This window comes from Corvus brachyrhynchos, unplaced genomic scaffold (assembly GCF_000691975.1).
Source record: "Corvus brachyrhynchos isolate BGI_N302 unplaced genomic scaffold, ASM69197v1 scaffold221, whole genome shotgun sequence".
Taxonomy (NCBI): Eukaryota; Metazoa; Chordata; class Aves; order Passeriformes; family Corvidae; genus Corvus; species Corvus brachyrhynchos.
This window is the reverse complement of record NW_008236622.1, coordinates 2,940,449-2,960,519: the sequence shown is the minus strand read 5'-3', so window position 1 is coordinate 2,960,519 and position 20,071 is coordinate 2,940,449. Positions and strand designations below refer to the sequence as shown.

Sequence of the window (20,071 nt, the reverse complement as noted above, 5' to 3'; positions counted from 1 at the left end):
TGTTACATCTCGACTACACACGCAGCAGGAACAGACCCAGCAATAGTAGGAAAGCTTGGGAAGGTAAGCACGGTACTGACTTGTGGATTGATAGTAACAGCTCAATAAATATTTCTGTGTCATGTTTAGAAACTTAAAAACAGGGATTTAAATATAGGGTATTGTTTAATGTTCAAGAGCATTAATTTTGGAGACTGAGAAATTTGAGTTATTTTTCATTAATTGTCACTGTGTAAAGTGACAGTAAACAATGTGACAGAGCTACTGAGTTTTTGTGAAGGTCAGTAGGAGGAGGGTGATTCCTTTGGTGCAGACTTGTAGCTAACTTAAAATCCAAAGCATACCAGTTAAAATATTATGTGAAATAAAATACTTATTTTATATGATCTCCTCCAAAGACATGTTTTGTCCTTTGTGAAAGAGCTGATTTACCAACAAGGTGATTCATCTGTTGATCGCAGTTGATCATTTTATCATCAAAGAGTCACTTTTTAGCTACATATTTCATTTGCCAAACGTGGAAATTTGCTCTCAAAGTCTGAACAAGTGTTATGACCTAGGAGTGGTGTGAGAAGTATTAATGTTTTCCTTTGAAAGTGTCACAGTTTGGGAATTTTTTGGACTGTAATCTGGCAACTTTGCAGTGCTGTAGCATGTACTGCAGGCTGTGAGAGCAAACTTTATCATGGCACATCTTAAAATGGCTAACACGAAACAAATGTAAATACATTACATTTAAGAACACGCAGAATTAGTGTTTCAGCAAAGAGACCCATCACAAAGGTTATCCGGTTTACAGTATTTTGTGTGTTGTATTGTTCCTGATAGTACATGGTAGATAACTGTATAATTGTATCTTTCTCACCTTGTGGGACGTTAGGTAATTAATTTTAAAGCAGCAAATTAATTTTTAAACTATCATTTTTTGTTTTGTAAAGGTTTTTATTAAACTAACAGTATTTTGTAGGATGAATGTTTTCATGATACTTATAAAAAGGAAACAAAAATTCTAATTAACAAAAATCATGAACACTTTTATGCATTGTTTTCCAGCAGGTGAATAAAATGTTAAATTTTCATTGTTTTAGTAGAAATGCCTGGATGTATCTTATGTATAGACTTTTTTTTAAACTCATGACTTTGTTGTATAATTGCAATGTATGGTTTAAATGCTTAGGGACATCTGCTTGTGTTGCGAGCTCAAACTATCAAAAAAGATAAATTGTTTAAACCCAAGATCTTTATAGGTTTATTTTTTAAAATTTTGATTTCTGATGTTTGCAAAAAAGATGGTAAAATTTTCACCAAAGCATCAGAAACTGTTTTCATTAAAGAATATAAAGTTATCTCCCAATCATAGGAATCCTAAGGCTGCGATTTTAAATAATTTAGGTACAAAAAAATTTGCTCAGAAATTTTGTTCTTTTTCATCTACAAAATATGATTAAAAATGACAGTTGGCAACAACAACTGTAGATGTTTTATTCTGGCCTAATTATTAAGAACTACAGCACTAGCAAATGAGCTTCCTGCATGCCCCAGATAGTTTTCTAGTTTAGAAGGTATGAACAATACTCTATTTAGCTTTAGTTACTCAGATTTACTAATGTGCTCCTTTTATCCTCAGCACTTGGGCAAACATAGCTCCTTAAAGCTATGAGCTGGCAAACAGGTAGCACTTGGGAATCCGTGGGCTCTGCAGACTGGCTTTGAAATGCTGCCAGTTGCTTTTGCCATGTATTGTAGAGGACCCTCCTTTTACCTCTAGCTGGACCAATGAAAAAAGAAACCCAGAAATAACCTATGAATTTTCCATGACAGAAAATCCTGGCTTGCTTGCAGTGTATAGTAGCTGATCAGTCTAATCTAATAATCTTTTGAACCATGTGGAGCTGAAGGAGGCATTAGTGGGTGTCAGAAGGCCATACTGCCATCTGATAATTAATGAAAACTGGAAAACACTCTGGCAGCGTGCATCTATTCAGTACTATTTTATAATTGCAGTTAGCCAGAGTATGAAGAATATGTGGCTATAAATTCAGTTGCTGAGGGCAGAATGAATGCATTTTTATTGTTACTCTTAATGATATTCACATGATTAACTTCTGGGGTGACCTTAAAACTAAGTTCATTAGTAAGAGTTAGCCTGTGTGTCTCTGCTGGAGTTTTACTATTTGTAGCAAGCTGAGGTTTCCTACTTCAGCTTCCAAAGAACAGGCACACGGCAGGATAAAGGCAGTTTCCTGAAATGTCACCGTTGTGCTGTTTTAACAACTCTCTCCTGTTCTGCCTCTTAGGCTGTTTGTTCACCGAGAGCTTTGTTCATAGTTCTGCTCTTAAGGTTATGTGGTAACTAAATGTCTTCTTCATGCTCAGAGAAGTGAAAAATGGTTTATAATGTTCTAGTTGGCTTAAGAAAAAGATCCTTTTCTGAAGTTATGAATGCCATAGAAGGCTAAAGCCTATTCCTCAGCAAAGAATAGAGCGTAACAGTATGTCCTACCTCTCAAGTGGCACTGAACCTGGAAGAAACAGAGGCTTGGGACAAGTACTGACAGCCTTGCAAAAGATCAGTGACATTGTAACAGATTAAACTGTCGAAGGTGAGTACACTTTGATTGGAATAGATGGAATGCAAAATCCAGCAAACTGTCAAAAACTGTGAAGCTCATAACTTGTGAAATTGTAATTTGGCACAATTTGTGGGGTTGAGAAAATACACTGGAATCCGTTTAATTCTAAAACAAATTTCAGGTCTTTCCAGTTACAGAGCAGGTCTTAAAAAGTTAATCTGATAATAATGGGAAGTATTTGAAAACAGAAGACAGGTGTTATTCCATATTTCATGGGTTTTTTAGTTCCTTAGGGTCTGACTTGTGATTTTTTTTTTTTTAAAGTTGTGTTTGTAATCCAGACCTGGTTAGCTTTTCTGTTTAGTAATTAACTAGCAATGCTATAGTTTATTGAAGAAGTACAAGAATAATTAAAGCATAAACCCTGACCTTTGAGTCTTACTTGAGAGTACTGGGACCCCCAAAAAGCCTCTCTGTCAAATGAGGATCCTGTCAACACATCATGTGCTCTGAGTTTTTTATTGATACAGATATTTCAATAAGAATTTCAGGATGTTTTCCTACTGAAATTTCCTTTAAAAATAATGCATCTTATATTTGTCATTGTAGTTGCATGCTAACAAAAGCTGCATGGTCCTAAACCTAGACAGAGAAAGGAAGTGCTTAAGTATCATTTGCTGGTGTGTCTTTTAACTCTCTTTTGCTGTCATAAACTTGATATGTAGTGTCAGCCTAGGCACAAAAGAGTGACTTGAGGTGGGAGTTCTTGAATGAACTTGCTTTTAGTAGTGTAGTCTTTCCATTTATATTTTAGTGTAGTTTGCTCTAATGAAATGTCACAGAGACACCAAGTTTGGACTTAAAAAAAGAATTCTGTTCTTCAGAGCAGTTACTGGTAATCAAATGGGTTTTATGAGCAAACTGTTTCCTAGTTTCTCATAAAATTTTCTCAGGTATTTGCATGCTGAAACTACTATGATGCTTTGACCTTCGTAGGAATTCATGTTGCTACAATTCCTGTGTTTGGCTGCTGTAGTGTTGGTTCAGCCTATTTTTTCCTTGCTTTTTGGTCTCAGCAGCTGAGGTACCAGCTTCCAGTGTTAATTGGAAAGCATGATCCTTACCAACTGTGGCCCTCCAGAGACAGGGCATTTTCTAGGCCACTGGGTGGATGCATCCAGAAGTGATGCACGAGCAAAGATACTCATATGGGAACAAGGTCGGTAAGGCAGGGGAAGCCTTTGGAATAGGAAGAGCAAAAAAGATGCTTGATGGGAGCTTGCACAAGTTCTCCAGGAAGGACGGTCTAGCACATTTGTGTACAGGGAAGCCAAATGATGAGTCAGCACGGGACATAGGTTTCAGTGTAATAAACTGATTTTTGGAGAGTATCAAATGATACATCCAGAAGGCAAATGATGTTGCTGGTGAGAAGAGATAAGAATATATGAGATAAATGAAAAAATACATTATGTTGATTGAACTTCTTCTGTTCAAGGCTCAGTCAAATGTTTCCTGCACCAGTGTAAACATTTTGATGTTTACACATGTAAAGAAGTTTCTTCTACCAATTCACCTTAATTCTAACTGTTACTTCCTTGCTAATTAGTTTGAATATAGTTCTGCAGTCATGGATTACTTAAATACATTGCCATGTGTGAAATGGAAAAGCAGGAGTTTTGCTTCAAGAAAAGTGCCTTTAAATGTTTCATTTATGTTCAAAACTCCAGCTTCAGATTCTTGGATAAAAAGATGAGATGGTGGGGTTGTACATTTTCCAGTGGGCTTGAGGGGACACTTATTACAAGATTTGCTCAACAAATGGAAGGTCTTCTGTGTGATCTCATGTCTCCCAAGAGAATTCCTTAGTCCCACTTCTGACCCTGTTTTTGCCTATTGTTTCCTTTGTTTTCCTTTGTGTTGCAGTTGTGTGTCATTAATACCATGTAAATTTTATTGCTGGATGCGAGACTTTTATTGGAAAAATCAAAATATTAGTATGTCTGTGACTTTCTGTGTAATGGGCTATGGAACTGAGACTTTGAGTGTTTACACTAACACTTGTATTTCCATAGCAGCCCCAAACAAGAACTGCCTCTGTCTCTCTTGGAAGGAGATTGCAGTTGCATTACACTTAAGTTATTTGTTTCTAAAGTTTTCATTACTTTATTTATGGCATGATTACTAGAGATGCTGAAAGTCCAGCTGGCTCCAGTTGAAGCTGTTGGAATACAACTGAAAAACTTGTTCTTAATAGCCATGGTACCTTTGCTGTGGTAATAAGGAAGATGTCCTGTACCTGAAAGCCTAAGTAACTAATCTCCTTTAGGCCAACTGTAAGGCTTGATAGGATGTTCCAGAGCTGAACTGCTTTAGGTTGGTGGCACATCTTCCGAGCTTCTGATGTCATCCAGGCATTTACACTTGTGTCTCCAAGCTGTTTGCCTACCAAGTCATAGGCTCAAACATCTTTAAAAAGACATAACAGGACCATCCTTTTCTACTGTAGAATGTAGTAACTCTATTCTTGTTTATTCTATTTCATAAGCTACTTTTATTCGCAATGAATTCAGAAAACACTTTTTAGTGGAAACAGTCTTATTAGTGGATAGTTGGTATGTTTATGTTAAAAATGAAGTTCTTATGCCTTTTGTGTTCTTGATTAAATATTTGTGTTGAGGAATGGAAACCATGAAAGATGTTGAGATAGCATAAAAGGTAATTAAGATTTATGGCTTGAGTCTATTCAAGTTCTTACTATGCTTCCATTTTCCTTGTGTCTATACTTCTCTTGACATAATTCAGATACCATGTACATGCTGTTATCCAACTTTCACCAAGGTAAGGGCTGTTCATAATAAAAGTGAGAGCAAGTGCCACTTTAGCAGATTCACTGTATCCAACTTTTACTTTGGGTCAGAGTTTTTTGAATCTAACCATGTTAAAAAGTCAGTAGGGAAACTTTAATTTTGTGTCCCTTAATTTGTTGTAGTATTATGGCACACATTTATTATTTTGTATTGTATACTTTGATTCTGTACTCCATAATTTATTGGAAAGGTAATGTATTTAAATTACATAAAATATGAAGATTGTCAAGATACTGAATTTTGACATTTTTATCACATAAAACATAAATCTCATCTCAAAAGTAGGATGATTTTGCTTCAGATTAAGGGGTACATTGTTTTTGTAGACAATCTGATCTTGTGTTCTGAAAAACAGAAGTATTGTGTCTTATCAAGAGATCTGTAAGAAAAATCTTGTTTCTGTTTTTCTAATACTGAGTTGCCTGGTATTTTCAAGTCCTAAAGAAAAGCTTCTTGTTGCATGGAAGCAGCTTTGTTTATATATTTGCCTGGAACTGGTTTGCTGTCAGGTAGGGAGCCCTGGACACACTGTATTACAGAAATACACAGATTTAACTCCTTTGCTGTTCTGTAACTTGCAAAAGTGACCTAACCAGAACTAGTATTAGGAATGACAGTATTTATAAATATCAGAAAATATAATTAGAATGTAGTAACTTGTGTGCACAGCTCTGGAGGGCTGGTGCTACTGACTTATGTCAGCTCAGTGTCCCGGTTTCACAGATAAAGTCACTATTTCAGATTTGCTCTTGATGGCAATACTCACAGCTCTGTGTTGGAAGCAGGTGAAACCTGTAAAACTCTTAGAAAAACAGGTAATTAACCAAAGCAAAATGGGTCACGTGATCTGAGATAATCCATTTGGGCAAATTCAGCCCAAAATGTTGGTGTAGCTAGACTGTAAATAGGTTAGGTTTGCAGAACGCTTCATGAAAGATGCTTCCAGCATGCAATATCCTTTTTTCAAAATTACTTCCCTACAAGTGGTGTAGGCATAGGTAAGGTTTCTGTTGATATATCTTATTTGGAGTGCTGAATGCACCAATACAAAGCACAGGCAGTTTGAGATCCTCTTGAATGATGCATGCAAAGGAAACTGCGTGAAACTGATACTGTTGATAAATTTGCATGGCTATTCTGTACACTTAGCAGCCAAAGGAAGCTGGAGGCATTGTGTTTGTATGAAAAGGTATCTTTCTGAAATAAGCTTTTATCTGCCTTATAAGAGAGTTGCTCTCATTCCTGACTTGAGCCTCATGAAATTGTTTTGTACTTACAGCATAGTAAGTGAACTCTGACCAGGCCCATGATCAGTCTAGCAGTTAGATATCTGAGCTTGTTTTACTGTTTATTCATAAGTCATCCAGGTTTATCTTAAAGGCATAATGGAAATGTTGATTCTGTTTTTCACCAGAGTTACTGTACTATGTCGAATAAATTCCTATGGAGTGAGTAATTAATTTCAGTGTACATCTAGTCCTTCCATGAGATACATATTTCATGGCCACTGCGGCTGGTTTGCTAGCCTTCCTTTAGCAGAGGTAAGTGCATACAGTTTTGGACGGAGTTAAAAATACTGGTTTTCCCTCTTAAGTTGTACCTTGTTCACTATGTAATGCCATTCGTAAAAGACTGAGGAAAATTCCATGAATTATTGGTTTATATAATATTTCTTCATTGTTATCCTCTAACTTCTAGTAATTAAATACTTTCAATCATCATAAATATATCCAGTCATGTTTATAAGCCCAGGCTGAGAAACATTGTCTGAGTGTTCCAGGTTGTGAAGCTTCAGCTTGTCTGTATGATATTGCAAGAACTTTGCTCTTCGTGCTACTCTGCTAATAACTGTAACCAATACCATAATTATACCCCGTCTCTTCTATCAAAAATTAGCTGCATGTTTGCAGTATCTTTATATATATACACACAGGTATATATAAGTATGTAGCAAATTACTTTGACCTTTTGGTGCTCTCCCATTTTTAAGATCAACAAGCATCCTCTGCTGCATTTGGAGTGGATCTATTTTTTTATCTTTTTTCTTTATAAAACCCAGTGCTCATCATTTTACAGGTGTATTAGATTAGTTCTTTCTGAACTAATTAGATGGCTGGCCACACCTGGGATACTGCGTCCAGTTTTGATTCCTGCCACAAAGAAATGTGGACAGGCTGGAGATGGTCCAGAAAAGGGCCACAAAGATGATCAGGAAGCTGCCATAGGAGGAAAGACCGAGAGAACTGGGTTTGCTCAGCCCTGAGAAAAGAAGGTTTATGGGAGACCTTATCACCATGTTCCAGTATTTAAAGGGGGGTTACTCCCTTTTACAAGAAGTTGCATGGAAAAGAGGAGGGGCAATATCTGCAAGTTGCTCCTGGGGACATTCTAATTGGTCATAAGAAGACAATTTTTCAGAAAGAGAACTGTCAGTCATTGGAATAATCTCCCCAGGGTAGTGGTGGGTTCCCCAACATTGGACACTTCTAAGATTTGGCTGGGCAGACTGCTGGACCATCTTGTCTAGAGAGTGCTTTTGCCAAGAGAGGTTGGACTGGCTGATCCTTGAGGTGCCTCCCAACCTGGCATTCTGTGATTCCGTGACTGTTCCACAATCAAGGCCTCTTTCACTTTGGATAACATACAGTGCATTTCTTTCCTAATAATGTCTCCTGCAGCCTTATCACTGATATGGGAAAGAAAAGCTATCTTTCTGTATCCTATATAAGGGCAAACAATAATAATAAAATTATAAAGTCACTGAACTCTAATGATTATTCATTTTGTCATAAAGATTGAGACTTACCACAATAAGATAAAAACTTCAGTAAGTTAAAGTAACCTCCACTGCTCTTTTATTACAGACCACCAGTGCAACACCTAAACAATTTGTCCTTTCACAGTGTTAAAGGATCGATTCAGTTGGCCCCTAATCATCTTTATATTTGAAGGACAAGAATAATCTTGTCCTGTAAGTAAAAAGTTCTTTCAGTCTAAGCTGAGCTGGGGAGGGAAAATTAAGAAATAAACGGAACAAACAAACTTGGGTAGTTCTATCTTCTTGGAAAACATCAGAAATCTCTCTGTGTGTGTTCATATCAAGATAACATTCTGTATGTTAGTTCCAGTGCTCAAATCTTTATTGTATGCAAATATTTTCAGCAGTTTTTAATTAGCCTTTCCTCTTCTTTCCTTACTGACTAAAGGGAATATGCAATGCATATTCTTGTTTTAGAGTTCCTTTTGTGTGTCTTATACCTTATAATGCATTATTTTCTCACTAAGACTGGATGGAACTCCTAGTTTTTTCTGGTGAGAGATTAAAAGACACTGATAGTGCTTGAAAGCTACCCTGTTCTCATCACATCGACTTAAGGAGTCCTGGATAACTAACCCAGGAATACCTCAGGTTAAACTGTATTTTGGGGGAACTTTTTTTCCATTAGAATCGATAGCAGCTTTGATTCAAAGCCAAATAAGAGAAGGAGAATTTTCATGTTTGTAATTATAGATAATACATAGTAATAACCAGCTGGTTGTTGACATAAAAGCACAACCTGTATATGCAAATGATGCTCTTTGGCTATCATTAGACACAACAGCTTTAAGAATGATGCAGCAATAGGCAGTATTTGCAGCAGGGAGAGAGGAGGTGTGTCCCTGATACCAGACAAAAAGAACAGCAACAAAAGAAAATAAGCTCTCGAGTCAGCATTCTAAACTCCATTGTCACTGCTGTAGCAGCTGCATGTGGAAATGAGGCAAATAGAATTTGAAATGAAGAGCTGGAAAAGAAATTGCCACTTGCCTGCATGGATGGAGACAACTATTGGGCCTGATTGCCAATTAACTGCTCTGTTTTTTCTGACAGCTTTGATAACAGGTCAAAAATGTGATGAGAACTGCTCTTTGACCTACTCACTTCATCTTTTGTGGTTGTTCAGCCACAGATACTCCTCTGCACACAAAGAAATACCACAATCGTACCAACAGTAATTTGTATCTGTCTTATGTTGGATGTGGATGATTTCCAGGAGACGCCTGTGAATTGTCTTTAGATTGAAAAAGCCTTCCAGGCATAGAAAGCAGGCTGGGACTACATAAATACTGTCAGTTCACATTAAGCATATTTTCAAGGACTAAAGAGGATCAAGGGCACTTCATCAGCATTAAACAGTGTTTGTACCTTCCCTGTCCTGGAGCAGCGGGAAATGGTTTAATGTAGGCATAGACTACAGAAAATCGAAGTGTCATATGAATGCCCTCAGAGTACAGAGAAATGTTCTCTGTAAATGAATATACCTTTCAACAGGTAGTCATAGTTCTAAGACATAGGTAAAAAAGGAGGCTAAATCTTGTCAGAATTGCCTGTGCACTGAGTCATCTTGGGTGGTGATGAGCTTGGGTGTGCAAGGTATTTATTAGCTTGGACAGAAGGTCCCTGTTTCCCTACTGAAATGTCTGACTAGTTAAGGTGTTGTCTCTGTTCAAACTGTCTCTCCTGAATGCCCGAACCATGATTGCAGCACTTTTGCCATTTAATTGACCAGATAATTTACCCTGTAATGATATCATAGGCTATTTAAGGCTGTCTCTTTAGAGCGGTTATTAGCTTTATTTATCTGCTTCATTCAAGAACAGATGTTTCTACTGTGTAACTGAAATAATCAACGTCTTTGGAAATCAAAGACTGCTATTTTATGAAATAGAATATGATGGCAAATCTAAATTAATAATCATAAAAGGGCAGGAGTGAAACTAATTGCATGCAACTTTGCAGAAATTGGTGAGATCTGAGTCACGATAATGGTAAATAGTTAAAAACACTAATGGTGCCAGCAAAAATGCTGTTGTCTTATACTTGCTTAGCTAAATATTTCACTTATGCTCTGTCATGCCATTTCAGAGGAGTGTCATCTGTTTGATTTTTTTTTTTTTTTTTCCCCGATTTGGAGTACTTTAAATTTCCTTAGTAATTTGCATTTAAATGTTTTATTTTTTTTCACCAATTTTTCCACAGTTCATTATTTCTTTAATTGCCACATCAGGTTCCCAGTGAAGGTACTTGCACTTCCAGAAATGTCTGTGTGAAGGGTTATTTTTTTCTGAATATATATTTTAATTTTTTTTTTGTTTTGAGTATGAAGACTGCTACATGCTGTTAGTAAGCTTAGCAAAATGGGTAAGAAGGATTTTAGTACTTAAATAAGATCTAGTGACATGAAGGAAAAAGACTTAACTTGCCACCCACACTCAAGGCCACATCCTGTGTGACCCACAGGAACAGTCCCAGTGAAGACACAGAAAATACTAACCCAAGTAAAGTAGACAAGATCTATTTAAAATAACCCACTGTTGTTTAAGAACTCTGTTTATATAGCATCAGGGAAGAAAAGTTTTCCACAGAAGGTGGGAAACAAAGGTACAGTCTTTCCTAAGGGCATCCAGAATGATTAATGGTAAAACCAATTGTTGAAATCAGGTTTCCTCTTCTAGGGTCTTGTCCCATGGGTAACAGTCCTGTTCTGTTGGTAGGCTTGGTTTTTGGGGAAGAAGCAGCTGCATATAGCAGATCTGAATATATTTATTGTGAACTTGGTCATTCCAAGAATATATTTTTTCTTTCTCTAAAGCAAAGGCACTAAACCAGAAGGAAAACTTTGGCAAGTTTAGAGTAACTTTGATGAAAATATTTATGTGAGGTGTATTTTTGCCACTTTTGGCTTATAAAGTAAAAGCAAAGATGAAACTTGGATGTTTAGGGTAGGCACAGCCCCACCTGTAGCACACTGTGCTCTTTCTCCAGCCAGGTGCTGCTCAGAGCTTAGTGCAGATAGGTGGTGCTGCCCTGGCCTTGTCTTGTGTGTGCCAGTGGCACTGCACAGTGCAAAATGGCAAATACAAATATAAACTTGTGTGTTGAGACAACTGTGTGTGACTTCTTTACAAAGCTGCAATTACTCCCAATAAATCTGAATCATCCTGTTGTAGTAAAGCTTTGATAAGAGGAAATGGGCAAAGATCTTTCATGGGAGCTTATCAACCCTTGTGAAGATGCCTTCAGTTTTGTTTTGCTTTTTTAAGGAGGTCAGGAGAGAAAGATTCTCACTGAGACTCCAATCTTTGCTCAGTAAAAGCCTTCATTCAGCTCTTTGACAGTGTTAGGACACAACAGGGTATCAGAAGAGTGGTAAGGTTCAGGAGATGGTTCCTCCTGCAGCAGCTCTGGAAAGGCTCCTCAGTGTTCACCCACAGATTGTGGGAAGGTACTTGGAAATGTCCCACTGAGGTTTATGTTGTGTAAATGTTGGAGTGCTCAGTGCTTTGCAGGACTAGATCCCAGCACTAACCACTTCTTGGCAATGATACTGTATCTCACTTAGAAATTAATGTTTCCAAAAATTGTTTGTTGAAGTCTGAGGAGATTTTAATGCTTGAAAACCACTTAAGCAATGGAGGTAGGTTGCTGGCCAGTGCTTATTGTATGCAAATGAAAATATCAAATGTATGTAAACGGGTGCTGCTATTGTGAATTTTCACTCACTATTACAGTGAAAAGAATTGCTAGGTATTTGATGTACTTTAAAATGTTGTTTGTAATGTTTTAAGTGTGCCAGGCCCGGACATGTCATTCAGGTCTGGTACCTTGTGTTGAATAGATCAGTAACTAATATGTATAATATCTTACCTGTTTATTATTATTAGGTATAAGCAATTGAGGACAACACTTCTGCTGTCTGAAGATGGAAAACAACATAACTACTATATCTCGGGAAGAGCTTGAGGAGCTACGAGAAGCATTTGGCAAAATAGGTATGCTTTAAATAAGGGAATCATAAGGATGCCATTAACACTGCAAAACTGTTTAGGATTTGTGGAAGAAATCTTTATGGATCACTTGGTTTTGATAGGGCTGTGTTTTCCCTCTGTATTGCCAGTAATATCTAAAAAAAAATGTAAAAAGACATTTGCATAGAGCCCCTTACTTTCACTGGAAACTATGTGTATTAATTTCTTTCAACTTCAGCCCTGAAAACAGATAAATTTTCTTGCAGGGTTGGTTGCATTATTTGTGTTATTGTATATGTTACATCATGGGTCTCAAAATCCAGTGTTTTGAACTCCTTAATTCTGAAAAAAGTTTGATTAAGCTTCAGGTGTTATATATGTTCATGTTAGATTACTTGGTTTTTGCTTTACTTTCATGCTTTGGTGAACTAATAATGTCTCTTTTAATTTATTGAATAAGATTTTGTTTTAAGTAAACTAAACTTGGAGATTTTTTGATCTTTTGCATCTAGCTGATGTTAATAAATAACTGTACAGTTTTGTGTGCTTGACAGGATGTTTACAGATTAATCAGAGCACAGAGAAAGTGTAAGAAATTATATAGCAACTAACCCTTTTTTCCAGATTGCACTGCTGTTGTGAATGTTCATGTCTGCTTTATTTCTTATTCGCTGCAGTTCTGAGGGGTGATACGTAAATGTGCAGCTCAGGAAATGAAACAAACATGTTTGTAATCAGTCATAATGGGGGGAACAGGGTCATTTTAGGCAAGAAGTCTTAAATATTAGGAGTCTTTACTTGGTAAAGAAGCTATTGGGAAGCTGTATGCTAGAGATTTTTAAGACCATGAGGAGTATGGAGAAGTGAAGAGGCAGTTATTGAGGTTCTGCCAATACAGATACCACGTGATGCCCAGTAGAGAGTCAGAAAGATTAAAAGAAAAAGAAGCCACTTTTCTTCACTATAAATAATGGAACAATGAACCCATTGACTCAGGATGTTGTTAAGACCAAACAAAGAGTAGAAATTCTAAAAGGGAGTAAGATACATCCATGTAAGATAATTAATGAGTTGCTATTAAACAATCATCAGGACATCTATAGCTCAAGTAGTTTATGTCCTGCAGGTGCTGGCATAACAGGTCAAGGAGAAGAGTGCTGTATACATGTATCAGTTTACTGAGAGATGTTAGCATAGGTAAACACTCACTGGTGTTGTCTGACAGCTTTTCTATACGTTTGGTTTTCACCATCTGTATTCCTTCTTTTTCTCCATTTCCTGCCTGCATATTTTCATATTTCTGCTTTAAGCATTGTCTGTACTGCTCCTACTCACTGAAAAGCATTTTTTTCCTTATGCTTTCTGTAAAACATAAAAATTAAGCATCATTAGATTTTATAATTTTTTTTATTTTTACATTTCTAATCTCTTTATGGATAAATTGCTTGCAGCTACATTGGTAAACTGAGAGAAGGCATGTATTTAACTCTCAGCTTGTCATCATGGAAACTTACCCTCGGTGAAAGATGAACCTAGAGAAATAAAATAGCTGGTAATCTGAGTGAGCTCATGAACATGTCCTCTGCTGGTTAGACCATCCCTGTTATTATGTGTGGTTTTACATGTCTGCAAGCCAGTGGATGGATTAATACATATGCAAATAAAAAGTTTGTGTTTTGATTTGGGAAGTTCTGGTAGTATCAAAAACACAAAATGATTTTTTTTTACCCTGTGTTTTTAGCCTTTTGTCAGCAGTGAAATGTGGCTGCCTTATGAAGCTGTACAGAAGCTACATAGTGTAGTATGGACTACAAGAAAATTGCTGTATAGCAATTAATTATGGATTGAGATGAAAGCATGTTTCTCTGCTTGCCCTTCCGTAATGAGAGGCATTCATCCACTCTGGTATTATTGGCTGAGTTCTGATACTAGACACAGTATGAGGACATGTTTTTAACTAGTAAATGAAAAAAAAAACCCCCAAAGGTGGGAGCACCTTCACAAGTCAGAAAAGTGGCCACATCATCTTCTGTTTCTGACTCATTGTGGTGTTCTCTTAAATTTCTTACAAGTGTATCATTCATAGAACTGGGAAAATACTAGTAACTAGTATTTTTCAGGAGCTTTAATATGATTGTGAAAGTCACTGAAAATTGTTGTCAAACATGGAAAATATTAGCATTAAATATATAAAACAATGGGCGTTATATCCAGTCTTACTTAGGCAGGATATGATTTCTTGTATCTGATTGGACTTTGTCTATATTGTGTATGAACTACAGCTTTTCTGCTTTTAAAAGTACTTCTCTCCATTATGTAGCCAAGGGACAGGTAACCACATTCTCAAATTCTGCTTGTATAAATATATATATAACCATGTATGTGGAAATATGCATAGATTTAAAAAAATAGGAACAGGTAAGGTGGTTGATTCATTTACGTGTTACTTTGGATAAAAACATGGGTGTGTAAAATGATTGTTTATTATACTAGGATGAATTCAAGACAGCTTTCTGCAAAGAGATTGGCCAAAGGTGAAAGTACAAAGGGTATTTTTGATTGTTTCTGTGCTGCTGCATTATTCATCATGAATAATTCAAATTATACTCAATTTATTTTTATATGATACAGCCATTAATTTCTTTCCACAGTTTCAAACCTTTTGTTGAAAAAAAGCATTTTGGTACTTTGCTGTATATGAACGTTCCTGCCATGCTCTTGGGAGCCGAGTGTAAGTGGAGGTGGCAGCTCAAATTGCTCCCAACAGAGCCAGTTAAAAGATTAAGGAAGGTCACCTTTAATAAACAGATACAGATCATCCCAGACTTACTCTTCACAAGCAAGCCTGACCACATCAAAAGTTTTGAAGAACAGAAAATATCTATCAGATACTGGGATAAGAAATAAAATGTAGTCAGGCAGAGTTCTTGTGTAAGTAGTTTTTCTTGTGGAAGTGCTCTTCTAATAACAACATGCATCAGATTTGAGCTTACTGATTGCAAATGGTTTAATATTGGCAGTAAGCATATATTAATTGATCTCCCTTTGACTTGAAGGTTTATAGATAATTTTGTTGGTAGTCCTAAAAAAAACTTCACTATTTGCAAATTTGCTATATTGTTATATCTGTGCTAAGGGATCATAAGATAGTTCCTGAGAAAGCATGTAACAAGCTGGCACAAGTCCTAGACAGTTGTGCCTCTAATCCACAAGCATTCCTTCATACTTACTTACCTATATCAGAGAAAGAAATACTAATCTCCGAGAACTGCATTTATCACACTTCATTTATTCTTAACAGTTACCATACTATAGTAAATGAGTATGCATAAGTTTACTTAAGTATAACAACTTGTGTTTTCATTCTACAGATATTGACAACAGTGGGTATGTCAGTGATTATGAGCTTCAAGACCTCTTTAAAGAAGCAAGTCTGCCTTTGCCTGGATACAAAGTCCGGGAGATTGTAGAAAAAATCATTTTAGTGACAGATAGCAACAAGGATGGGAGAATCAACTTTGAAGAATTTGTCTCTGTAAGACATTCCCTTTGGATGTTTATCTACTGTCTGATATCTGCTGAGAATTAGGATAGAAAACTGAATTAAGTGGTACAGCTATTTTTATATATAACTATTATTTTGAGTTTTCTCTGACAACTTAGAATATCCTATATAGTTATTTTCTAATTTTTGTCTTTCACACTCCTGTTTAATTTAACAATTCTGATTTGAGCAGCATGTGAAAGAACAGTAGTTGCAATCAGTCTTGTTTTCTGTTTCCTCCAAGGCGAGGGGAAGGACTACATATTGTAGGAACTGTTGGGCCAGCCCTTGCTCTGACAAAAGAACAGACAATTAGTCACCAGTCTCTGAATGCTCTTAGTAGTGCAAACATTAGTCTATCACTATGCTTAATCTCTATACTAAAGGCTGTTTATTACTGGGAGTGAGGTACAAGTTTTCCCTTTCAGTGAACAGATTTCAAAGTTTTAGACTTTTCTAAATGAGAATCACTCAGTGGTGCATTTTAAAATAAATAAAAACTTACCAGGCTGTTGGTTTGTGGGTGTTTGGGGATGATTATGTTTTGCTTTGAAGTTAGAGTACTGCTGCTAATTGCAGTAGGTTGTTTGTTGATTAGTTATTGATCTTTCTTTCTGAAATTCTAAACATTCAAATACTTGCTTCCAGATATTAATTGTGTCTGTTACTTATACTTCATTGTCAGTCTGACACCCCTGCAGTATCTGGGCAGAGCTAGGACATATCAATATATCCCATGTGGTTTACATTAGAGGTAGGTGAAAAATGGTATTAGCTTGATAAAGGAAGGGCATGTTTAACTGTCATGTCATAACCTTCTACTGCAAAGCATGTGGGGTAATAAGTGGGAAAAATATACTATCATCATCAAAAATGTGTGTATCTTTAGTTGTGTTCTTCAGTTTACCAAAATATCTGTGAAAAAATTGGGTAGATATTTGTATGTCCTTTTTTTGGATAGCATGGCTTAATACAGGTGTTCACTGAGAAATAATATGTTAGATATCCAGTATAGATATAGATATCCAAACAGTTGGGGTTTTTTTTGAACAGAAGTCAATGTGAATATCAAAGAAAGTCAGGTTAACTATTGAGTCTGGAATACTTCTATGAATTAACAGTTATTTGAAGGTACAATCAATCACAAAATGCTCTACATTTTTCTAATTTCAGATAATTCAGGAATTGAAAAGCAAAGATGTTAGCAAATCTTTCAGAAAATCAATAAACAAAAAGCAAGGAATCACAGCAATTGGAGGAACATCGGCAATATCTAGTGAGGGGACACAGCACTCTTATTCAGGTAAGAAATAGTTAAACATAGGCAAATTTTGCAAGGAGGAAGACTCTTTAAATTTGCACTACAGAGAAAACAGAGCCTAACTGGAAAATGTTGGTGCTGAAAGCAAACTAACACAGCAAAAGCAGCTGGAGGTGGACAAGGTAAGTGTAGGTGATAGTTTATTAACTCTGTTCAGTTGTTTCTAGTTTCATGCTGCACTTGGAGGCAAGTTAGGCATCTGTGTTAGAGCAGAAGAGGAAAACAAGTGCTGAAAGCTTGTAAGGGGGAAAAATGGCCCCTTTGGCATACTTCTAGTAATGCTAGTCAAGTTTTTGCCTTTATTCCATGCTAATGGGCTCTTATGCCTATATTCAGATAAAAAATGAATCCTTATTTTCATTTCCACAGTGTTAACTAACATGAACTAAAAACCCACTAACAAACCACCACATATTCTTTCTGGATGGACTGGTCTCCTCAGCTGTCTCTGCCATTGTGTAATTGTTCACTCCTACATGGTTTTTGCGTAGACTCTCTCACACTGAAGAAGCTGCTTTTAATATTTGATCTGTTTCTTTCTACCTCCCCATGCTGCATGGAATTTAAGTTGGTAATTGTGCCTAATTGCATTGCAGCTCCTGGTGAGAGTGTGAACCACCTTCTAGGATCATATTGCAATCAGCAATATTGCAACTTTTTTGATTGACTTAAGTCTGGAATCTGTGTGGTTCCAGATTGTGTTAAGATTCTATATATGAGGAAGATTCACTTTGATTAGCCAAAGGTGGCAATATCCTCTCTTTCCGTAGGATTCTAGCACCAGCTATACCTGATACGTCCTCAAAGCAGGGCATATGCTCCATCTCAGAGGATGCCTGTGGGGCATCAGAGGTAATTCTTTAGATGCTGTTTTATTTTCGGTGGAGAGAAATGAGCCCCACTAGAGCACAATTCACCTGGCCTGGCCTCACCAAACATCTCGTTTATGATGAGGTGAAGTGTACTCTAGAATTTCACATTGTTTCCCACTGACAGTGAAAGAAGTGTAATGAGTCAGCTGCTTCTTGAGGTGAGGTGAATACTACCTCTGCTTTTTGGGAATTTGGATACTGAGACTTGATTGACTGTTATCCAAATAAGCTTTCTTAGATACATAGTAATAAACTCTGCACTGAATATGAAAGAGAATTTAAAACTGAGATATTAAACTTTTTAAGTCTCTCAAAGCTAAAGACAGTTCAGCAGTCAAGATCAGTCTGAAAAGTCTGCCAGTCTCTGAAGTCCAATAGGAGGCTGTATGAAACGCTGCGTTTTAAACCATCAGTGCATGGATTGAGATATTGCATATTTCAGAGGAGAAATTTTTCCCTCTTCTTTGTAATTGCTGAGAAACTGAATTTGAAGTCAGCCATGAGGATACCTTCCCTATGATGTTCCCATGATTTTTATGTTATCCTTCAGAAAATCACCAGATACTTAGATGGTGCAGTGGGAGAAACTCAATCTGTACTTACCATTTTTTGTGTTCTTTCCCATTGGTCTGATTTTTTTAATAACTGAGCCGTGTGAAACTAAGGGCTTTTGTTGCAGATGAACCTTTTTGACTCAAGTATGCTGTTAGTAGTCTGTGTTCATGGAAATGTTAAACTATTATTTTAATGCTTTCTTTTCAGAGGAAGAAAAAGTTGCTTTTGTTAATTGGATAAATAAAGCTCTACAAGATGACCCAGACTGTAAGCACCTCCTACCCATGAACCCATCAGATGCCAGTCTTTTTAAATCCCTTGCAGATGGCATCCTTCTTTGGTGAGTCCAAGGGTGTGAGAAAGAAAAGAAATTAATCTCAACAGTTAAATGCTGATCACAGTGACATGAATTGGAAAACTTTAGACAGGCTTTAACATCAAGACTCCACTCTTAATATTTCAATCAGAGGGTAAGATGGGGAAAATCTGTTTGCCCATAGAAATGTGATTTTTAGCAAATTTTTTATGTGACTCTGTGCATATGTTATAGAAGCAGTTTTCCACTTCAGACCCATGTTTATACGTGCTAGATATGTGCAGGCTGTTTATAAAGGAGATAGTTAAACAGTTCATAAATTCATTAGTTGAAATAATTAGAAAACTTGACTACTTAAAATATTTTTTAAAGTTATTAATTATAGTCACTAAATCATGGGATAGAAGGAACAGAATTCTGAATTAAAGCCATGGCAAAACAGAGAGCATATAGTAGGTCCCTTAACTTTAGTCTGCTGTAACTTTCTAGTTAGTTATAGGTAGATTAATAGTACTTACACACCATGGTAACAAGGGATTAGCATATTAGTAATGATGTGAATTGAGATCCATGTGGTATGAGGTACTGCAGAAATGCAGTGCACAAATACACTGATTATACTACAAAGTTTTTCAGTAGAGACCATTTAAATTACTTTGGTTTACAGTTCTAATCTTGTCAGGAACTTTTTTTGACAGTTACAGATATGATCTATTAATTATAAAAGCCAAATGCAACATATTATCTGGGGCATTCTGAATGAATGTGCAATTATTTAATGGGGGAGAAGAGAGTTAGAGGATGGTTGGGTTTTTTTTAATCTTGTCAGAAATATTTACGTCTAGTTTTAAAGTGTTAGTACTTTAGTCAAATAATGTATTTTCTGAGAAATTGAAGTTTGAATAAACTCTTGACTTTCCTTCCTTAGCAAAATGATCAACTTTTCACAACCAGATACAATTGATGAAAGGGCTATTAATAAGAAAAAACTCACTCCTTTCACTATTTCTGTAAGTACTGCATGGATAGGAACTTGCCACAAATGAAAAAGAAAAATATTTTTCTGTTTTAATGACAGTTCTCCTGGTGGAGAAAAAAATTTTTTAAAATTGTATGTAATAAAAACATCCCAAAGCATGAGATTGTATTTTCTAATAAACTCTGCTGCATTCTCCTATTTCTTAGATGATTTACAGAAAAACTTGATTTTTCATGCTTTCCCTAATTCTTT

General features: G+C 36.4%; 1 protein-coding gene across 6 annotated transcripts in view; it reads left to right on the top strand.

Moving 5' to 3' along the window:
• Positions 1 to 20,071, top strand: part of PLS1 (plastin 1) — a 42,843-nt gene that overhangs the window by 6,697 nt on the left and 16,075 nt on the right. The window contains exons 1-7 of one of the 6 annotated variants that reach the window (XM_017726478.1): positions 26 to 63; positions 2,512 to 2,603; positions 12,149 to 12,256; positions 15,604 to 15,767; positions 16,950 to 17,079; positions 18,732 to 18,864; positions 19,769 to 19,850. In XM_017726478.1, coding sequence (XP_017581967.1) covers positions 12,187 to 12,256; positions 15,604 to 15,767; positions 16,950 to 17,079; positions 18,732 to 18,864; positions 19,769 to 19,850 — 579 coding nt within the window. In that variant the 5' untranslated portion in view covers positions 26 to 63; positions 2,512 to 2,603; positions 12,149 to 12,186. Of the gene's footprint in view, positions 1 to 12; positions 64 to 1,937; positions 2,604 to 6,857; positions 6,985 to 12,148; positions 12,257 to 15,603; positions 15,768 to 16,449; positions 16,531 to 16,949; positions 17,080 to 18,731; positions 18,865 to 19,768; positions 19,851 to 20,071 lie in introns of those variants that run through there. The other 5 variants (XM_017726479.1, XM_017726477.1, XM_008644141.2 and 2 more) reach the window with 5 other exon arrangements.